The sequence below is a fragment of the Salmo trutta genome, chromosome 3, assembly GCF_901001165.1.
Source record: "Salmo trutta chromosome 3, fSalTru1.1, whole genome shotgun sequence".
Classification (NCBI taxonomy): domain Eukaryota; kingdom Metazoa; phylum Chordata; class Actinopteri; order Salmoniformes; family Salmonidae; genus Salmo; species Salmo trutta.
Window position 1 is genome coordinate 30,683,668 of NC_042959.1, and position 9,112 is coordinate 30,692,779.

A 9,112-nucleotide genomic window follows, 5' to 3' on the forward strand; every position below is an offset into this window, starting at 1 on the left:
CTGGTTGCTTTCAGAGGCAGTTTGTTACTCGGTAGTGAGTGTTGCAACTGAGGACAGACATTTTTTACACGCTTCAGCACTCGGCGGTCCCATTCTGTGGCTTACCACTTCGCGGCTAAGCCGTTGTTGCTCCTAGTCGTTTCCAACTTCAAAATAACAGCACTTACAGTTGACCAGTGCAGAAATTTGATGAACTGACTTGTTGGAAAGGTGGCATCCTATGACGGTGCCACGTTAAAAGTCACTGAGCTCTTCAGTAAGGCCATTCTGCTGCCAATGTTTGTCTATGAAGATTGTATGGATGTGTGCTCAATTTTATACACCTGTCAGGTGTGGCTGAAACAGCCGAATCCACTAATTTGAAGGGGTGTCCACATACTTTTGTATATATAGTGTAGTTTTGTCAGGGTGTCCGCACATCAGCCTCTCTCGCGCCACCTCTTTCACTTCTCTAATTATGCGTTGATGTACAGTACAAATATCAGCCATTACAATGACTGTTCAAGTACATTTCACTTCAATGATTCTGAATCATCTCAATCTAAAAACAGAGATTTGCATTGTTTCATCAACCCAATGTATTACATACCGTATACAGTACACGTAAACTTAATTCTCAGTGACATTGGTGTGCTTCAGTTACAATCTTATTGCTAGATTCACAACACAATGATACATACAGTATGTGCTATGAAAGTTAGTGACTGATTAGTGGCTAGGACACAATCAGATCCTTTGGGTGAATAACTACCACGCATAATTAAAACAGTCAGTGAAATAAGCCTTATAATAAATAAGGAAACTTTAAGGCATATAAATATGATATACCCAAGTCTGTTAAAATAGTCATGACATCCTAATGTACATAATGAAAAGCGTTAATTGGCATTAGTAAGCTAATTCCATCTTATAACAGGTTTGTGCTTTGTGTTCCTCTTCATGACCTTTACGTAAGGCCGAACATATTACACAGGAGGTTGGTGGCACCTTAATTGGGGAAGACGAGCTCCTGGTAATGGCTGGAGCGGAATGAGTGGAATAGTATCAAATACTGTCAAACTGTATAACAACATTAGAAAATACCATAACCTTGCTCTGAACAAAACAGTAAAAAACTAAATCCATGTGTCAAGTATAAAAGTGCAATTCCTATGATTGCATTGCAACTTTAAAAAAAAAATACAGCATGATTCGTCTATCAATGGATCTACCTCTGATTCTGAAATGGTTGCTAATTCACAAACAAAAAGCTGTAAAAGACCTGACATCAACCAAATTGTCATCTTCAAAGTATTGCATTCCAACAAATATTCCTGACTCTTTTTGATAGTTCAGACACTTTCCTATACCAATGGTCATCATGCCCTTCTGCAGGATTTGTTCCACCAGTTTCACCAGCGACTTCCTTGCTGTGACTGAAACTTCCTATTCTTCAGGTACCGTTTCACCTCCTCCACCTCAGTAGGCCCCATGCTCTGGTCCACGCCTGGTGCCAACTTATAGCTCAATGGAGACACAATGTACCCGTTGCGGTACAGACAGACCTGCTTGCACATCTCAAAGCAGCTGAAGAGAAGGCCAAAGTAGGGGACAATCTGAGGAGGACAAACAGATCAATTGCTTTTGAAGGGTCTCTATAAACTGTGAAGAGCTAGGTTAAAATCTGCCCTGGTAGTAGGACCTGGTTATGATCTTCTTGTCCACAAAGTACACAATTTACTTGGTAGACTGATCATGAGAGGAGATTTTAGATCAGTAAAAGAAACAACTCCACTGCCATCGTGAAAAGCCATTTGGGGATGAAAGATGAGAGCACTGCATGCTGTTCTAGGATCAGACCCACATCTGCCAGCTTGTAATAACCCTGTTATAAATTACCCACAAAGCACATCTCTCTCAAGGTCCATCTCCCAAGTTCTGGGCCATTCTACTGTTTCACTCTGATATAAAAATGATATTGTTTGATAAATGTGCATTGGCTGTATATTACTATATCTATTACTGCACTATATCTACAGCAGACAAGACTGAGGAGGACTGGTAGAGGGTTGGGGGTTGAGCGCAATAAATCATTACAGTAATAGGCTAATGTATAAAAAAAATGGGAACATGACTTAGGTGGTCCTACCTTGACCATGTTGGCTGTGATGCCACTCCACAGTGTCAGGATGCCCTTGTTTCTGATCACCTGCCTGAAGCAGTCCAACATTCCAGTGAAGTGGATATCAGCGCCGCCATAATGGGGGAGCTGAGGGTTCTGGGCCTGGCGAGAGAAAGAGAGGAGGACAAACATTCCTGATTAGATGAGTTATGACACTCCATTATGTAATGAGAGATTTCCAGTTACTAGGAAAGTGATCCTAGAGAGCACCAGTATAAAATAAATGCATTTAGGATAAATGAATGACAGATATTTGGGACAAACTCATAAGCGTGTGATCCAAGTAGTGACCCACATGAAAAAAATACTATGGTCTAAATGCTGTAGTATTACTATATTTTTATACTATATTATTTACTGTAGTGTTTTTGCGGACATGACTGTAGTATACTGTATTATTTACTGTAGTGTTTTTGCGGACATGACTGCAGTATAACGAATGGCGCTGAGATGTATAGCTAAGACTGCACTCAACAAACTACAGTTGAAGTCAGAAGTTTACATACACTAAGCTGACTGTGCCTTAGAAGCTTTAGAAACTTCTGATAGGCTAATTAACATCATTTGGGTCAATTGGAGGTGTACCTGTGGATGTATTTCAAGGCCTACCTCCAAACTCAGTGCCTCTTTGCTTGACAACATGGGAAAATTTGGTCCCAAATTTCCAAACGCCTGAAGGTACCACATTCATCTGTACAAACAATAGTATGCAAGTATAAACACCATGGGATCACGCAGCTGTCATACCACTCAGGAAGGAGACGCATTCTGTCTCCTAGAGATGAACGTACTTTGGTGCGAAAAGTGCAAATCAATTCCAGAACAACAGCAAAGAACCTTGTGAAGATGCTGGAGGAAACGGGTACAAAAGTATCTATATCCACAGTAAAAACGAGTCCTATTTCGACATAACCTGAAAGGCCACTCAGCAAGGAAGAAGCCACTGCTCCAAAACCGCCATTAAAAAAAGCCAGACTACGGTTTGCAACTGCACATGGGTGTCAAAGATCGTACTTTTTGGAGAAATGTCCTCTGGTCTGATGAAATAAAAAGGGAAGCTTGTGGAAGGCTACCCGAAACGTTTGACCCAAGTTAAACAATTTAAAGGCAATGCTACCAAATACTAATTGAGTGTATGTAAACCTCTGACCCACTGGGAATGTGATGAAAGAAATAAAAGCTGAAATAGAATCTCTCTACTATTATTCTGACATTTCACATTCTTAAAATAAAGTGGTGATCCTAACTGGCCTAAAACAGAATTTTACTAGGATTAAATGTCAGGAATTGTGAAAAACTGAGTTTAAATGTATTTGGCTAAGGTGTATGTAAACTTCTGAATTCAACTGTATATAGGGCTGTAAGTCAACAAGAAAAAGCTCATCCAAAGGCAGCACTCCTAGTGGCCGGTGATTTTAATGCAGGAAAACTCAAATCCGTTTTGATCTAATTTCTGCATCGACAAAGCTATCTAGCAGTCCAATCGATCTAAAAATTCTAAAGAAAGCACTAAATGATGAGGGATACAAGTGTGTAGTATAGTATTCTACAGTATACTGGCGCAGCGGTCTAAGGCACTGCATCTCAGTGCAAGAGGCATCACTACAGTCCCTGGTTCGATTCCAGGCTGTATCACACCCGACCGTGATTGGGAGTCCCATAGGGTGCCGTACAATTGGCCCAGCGTCGTCCGGGTTTGGCCGTCATTGTAAATAAGAATGTTCTTAACTGACTTCCCTAGTTAAATAAAAAAAATAATGTACTATAGAATTCCATAGTAAGTAATATAATAAACTGTAGTATTTTTTTATGTGGGGAGAGAGACTATGGAATGAATGGAATGATTTTTATGAATGGAAATTCCTGACATTTACGATAATTGCTCAAACCAGGGATCTGTGCTACGGGACATTTGTAACTTGGATGTCACATGACTAGCTATATCCTGACTGCAGCACTGAAGTAATTCATTACAATGACTCTTCACTCAAAAATGGTATATATATGTGAAACCAAATGAACTGAGCAAATGTGAGTGTGGTCTCAGTACTCTCACAGACAGGACGTCGGTATTTTACAAGTTCCAAAACAAACTGTAATTTCCTTTTGTCAAGCATGAACCACTCCACCTTGGAGGGCACTTTAATCCATTTAATAACCATCCCCCAAAGACAACACACTTCCAGTCACGACAGGCTGAGTTTGTTAAGGAAATGCTATGTTACTGGCTGAAGAAACAAGAACTGCACCCATGCTTTAAGCTTCCTTCAAAATATTTCCTTGTGGGTTGTGTCATCCGTTTCAAATTGAACTTCTTGTTTTGGCCCCCAAAAAATCTGATATACTTCTATACAAAACATGAACAAAATATATTTATTAATTCTGTGTGTCTGAAACTAGACAGAGGGAATTAAAGAGAGGTTCAGTTTGTTTTATGGCCTTCTCAATTGGAGTGACTGTGCTTGTCCACTGTGTGATAGCTGTCAGCTATATTTAGAGAACTTCTCTATAGTGCAGGCAGACCCTGAACAGCATTCACATTCTCAGCTGCTGCAGCACCTTGTGGTCGCTAATAATAAATTGATAAAAACGGATGTAGTATTCTGTCCTTCATAGAAGTCATATTGAACCCTGTGTGTCCTCTCATACATACAGAGAAGGACATATGAGGGGAGACATCAACTCATACATCAGCCCAATGTATGGTATGTGCCAATAACTATGGTCAGTTATTGTATTATTAGTCTTAGTTTAAAACTTTATTTTTTGCCTATTTTCTAAGCTTGTATGTTGCATTTTGTTTAGAAAGTAGAAAAAATAACGCATCCACTCGTAGGCTACTTTATCAAGGGCAAGTGTTTTGCTGAGTAAGGACAAGTTATTTTACTACCGGTATGCACTTGTCAGAGGCACCGGTAAAAATGTGTACAAATGCACCACCATATGGCCGGATGTGGTATTACCAAACTCTTTGTGTCTCATAAAATGGCCCAATGAGTTGGGCGCACTTACCTGCATTTTCCTTTTCACAGTTTCAAAGGGGTAGGAGAGGGTTTGGGCCACTCCTGCGGCTATGCAGCCATTGATGAAGTTCTGTAGGGCAGTGAACCGGAATTGGGGCTCCCGCCACAGCTTGTCCAAGTTGATGTAGACTGCATAACAACCAATAGAGAAGGGAAATGCACCTGTTGCAGAATAGATCCACAGTTACTAGCTATGTCAACACTGCCCCATAGAAAAACTTATCATCATGATATAAATGAAAGCTCTATAAGCTGTAAGAAATGTGTTTCACAAGTAAGCAGACTAGACAAACTTTATGTAGAGTGATACTATAAGTTATACTAAATCATTGTGTGGCTTTTCTTAGGAATATCTTTCTCCACATTTCTGTAGTATACAGACATAAGTGCGTACCTAGGATTGTGAGAGAGAAGCCCCTGTAGAGTGCTTGAAGGCCTTCTGTCTGGTATATCTTGGAAAGCGTGTGGACCACCCCCCTGTATGTAGGCTCTCTGCAGTTCTGAGCTATGAGGCGAGTCTCTGCCACCTCCAGAGGGTACGTGGCCAGCGCTGCACTTATACCAGCTAGCCCACCAGCAAAAATGGCCCTCCACTGAGAGACGTAGCCCAATTCATCCATGTGGAGGTGGACGATCCTGGAAAGTCAAGAACAGAGGTCAATGTTTTGGATCTTAGGCTCAATTATAAAGATAATTATCTTAAATATATTTACTTTCATCATTGCATACGTTATTCATGAGGCAAGTACAGCCAGTGAATATATGTATTATTATGGCTTCAGGTTTTTCAAGATACTGCCAGAAATCCTAGTAGTAAGTAACGGTATGTTACATAACTGTAATAGACTGAGCATCTAATTCAAGAACAGTTCAAATGTACGTTTCATAGAGTAAACATACCATGCAAAGTAAACATGATATTATCCATTGAGAATCCAAACCATACGTCCGAAAATTAAGATGGGTGTCGAAGTACATCTGCAGTAAATCTCATCTGATATTTAATAAACAGCCCTAAAGTCTGGCAAACTTGACTTAATAAATATTCACTTTGAGTCAAGAAAGGAGAGGTGCTGCCCTCTTCTTGGAACCCCTGCGTGGAACACGATGTACATAACGTTTCCTGGGGCGCGGGGCAGGGTTCGTGTTTACATGTGCCCATACACTGACGCGTTAGGTCTTACTGTCAGCGCTAGAATTAGAAAACACCATGTACCACATCTCCTCAGTTACCATGGTATGGTCGAATGGGAGTACAACAACCATAAACGTCGAGAAGTTAGACACGACTACTTCGGAGTTTGTTTGGATATGAAGTGACACCATACTCGGATGAGTTTTAAGAGCAGTCTGATTGGACAATGATAGAAGGCGTGTCTCACAAGAATCTTAAAAACAACGGAAGTGAATTGGATGGAAATGTGTGGCACTAACGTTAGCTATACAAGTTCCGCTGACGACGTCTAAGTAATCATAATATGTATTTGCAAATATGTCAACCCAGTATGAAGACGTAGGGCATGTTTGGGACAAAAGGCAGTATCAGCCTGGTTGAATATAGCTAACTAGCATGGTAATTAAATGAACTATACTGCTAACTAGCTGTAACGTTATAGCTAGCTAGCAGCAACCTAGCTACTTGTCTAAGATGAACGTTTTCATAAATCAGAAACAACACACCAAATTGCTTATTCACTCACTGTTTGTATGTTGCCAAATGGACGGCGCTGTAAGGAAACAGGCGGAGACAGGAGACGAGGTTCCCCTTCCAAAATCCTCGTATGCCTTCTTTCTGGTAGACAACAAGAAAGCTGTGGAGAAAGCCTTTTTTACAGTGAAATGTGCCCACTTGACTCTTGATTTTCACCACCTCCAGGGGCGACGTGACAGTTTTACTGAAAACTCCCGCAAAACCAACGCACATGAAGCCCTGAGAACTTGTCAGTCTGTCATCTTGTTTAACTGTTGCCATTATTACTCTGAATATGTATGTAACCAATTTTCCTCAGCCGATGCTGCTACCTCATCGGTAGGTCTATATTGTCTGTAGGACCAGCAGCACATATTGTTTATCATCCGGTGTCCTGATTCCTGTCACGTTGCTCTGAGGGGAGGAGGTACTGAGTGCACTGGGCATGGGGACGTTTAAGGTTCTCTTTCCAGGAAAATGTTTGGCCCCTGGTGGCTATTAATGTATATATGTCGGCTAACGTTACTAGTGGTGCGCGGGTCAGCTGTTTGTTCACCCGCAATTGCTAATAACCAATCCGCAACCGACTGACAATGTGATACAGTGAAAATCTGAGGCTTGCACCCGACCCTAACCCGCTAATATATTAAATGCTCTGTAGGCTACAGTCAGAGACGACGGAATTTGTTTTTGACAGTGGTGCGTTTTTATTTTGTTGCCTGATTTACTGTAGATATGTTTACGCTTATAATTTCCGACATTTTTGTACCCTATTTGTTAGTCAACTTGTCTACATCCTAGTTACATGCAGCCTATCTTCTGTCATTATATCTTGCCCTAGAATACTAAATAAATACTTGCTCACCCGAATAATGTCATAAATCGATAGAATGACCATTCGCCCTTCATCCACACAATATGAAATGACCCAAAACCCGCCAGCCCCGCGGCTATGCGCGTTATGAGTCAACCCGCACATCACTAACATCTCGCCTACTGTAGAACTACTTTACTATCTTGTATGATATAAAAATTCATGAAAACATGAGCACGTGGTAGTAGGTAAAAGTTAGCTGCCTGTAGTATGGCCATAAGATCTGGCAAGCCAAGAGGTTCATATATTTCATTTCTTAATAATAATTTAAGGATGATTTAACCCTAAAAGCACATAATTTCAAAACCGTTTTTTTTATCCTTCTGAAGTTTTAGGACTTTGTCAAGCAACTAGTTACCAATCCCAAAAACATGTATCATGATTTCAGTGTTAATATGGAGGAATTAAATATAATATCTAGTTGTGCGTGCTAGTATGAAAATGTGCTAAAAATGTGGACTCAATAGTCAACTTTGTGATAAAAGCACCAACTTTGGCATAGAGATAGATTTATGTATCCTGGAAAGGTATACAGTGAGCTACAAAAGTATTGGGACAGGGACACATTTTTTGTTGTTTTGGCTCTGTACTCCAGCAATTTGGAAATGATACAATGACTGTGAGGTTAAAGTGCAGACTGTTAGCTTTAATTTGAGGGTATTTAATTCCGTATCGGGTGAACCATTTAGGAATTACATCACTTTTTGTAAATAGATAGTCCCCCCATTTTAGGAGACCAAAAGTATTGAGACAAATTCAATTATATGTGTATTAAAGTAGTAAAAGGTTAAGTATTTGGTCCCATATTCATAGCACGCAATGACTACATCAACAACAACAACAACAACAAATTGTTGGATGCTTTGCTCTTTGTTTTGGTTGTGTTTCAGATTATTTTGTTCCCAATAGAAATTAATGGGTGGATTATCTTGGCCAAGGAGAAACGCTCACTAACAGGGATGTTAACAAATTTGTGCACAACATTTTAGAGAAATAAACTTTTTTTGTGCGTAGGGAACATTTCTAGGATTTTTTATTTCAGCTCATGAGACATGGGACCAACACTTTACATATGTTTGTTTAGTGTAGATGCAACTGGAACTGAGTTGATAGCCCATAGAATTCCATAGTTAGAGCTTAAAGTCTGATGTCACCGGCATCCATATCACCTAAATTGACCATATCGGTGGCCATTTTAGGTCGTGCCCGGTATGTCAGATTAGCTCAATAGCCAATTTCGCAGCCTCTGAATGTCAAGACAGTACAATACTTTGAATGAATGACAGACACATTTTCATTACAAAGGGAAAGTGGGATACCTAGTCAGTTGTACAACTGAATGCCTTCAACTGAAATGTAAGTGG

General features: G+C 40.2%; 1 protein-coding gene across 1 annotated transcript; it reads right to left on the reverse strand.

Moving 5' to 3' along the window:
* Positions 1-558: 558 nt before the first annotated feature.
* On the reverse strand, positions 559-7,413 carry slc25a43 (solute carrier family 25 member 43). Its single transcript, XM_029730154.1, has 5 exons — positions 6,885-7,413; positions 5,579-5,820; positions 5,174-5,346; positions 2,129-2,263; positions 559-1,595 (listed from the first exon to the last, which is right to left on the reverse strand). The coding sequence occupies exons 1-5, from the start codon at positions 7,154-7,156 to the stop codon at positions 1,392-1,394; spliced, it is 1,026 nt and encodes a 341-aa protein (XP_029586014.1). The 5' UTR covers positions 7,157-7,413; the 3' UTR covers positions 559-1,391.
* Positions 7,414-9,112: the final 1,699 nt, after the last annotated feature.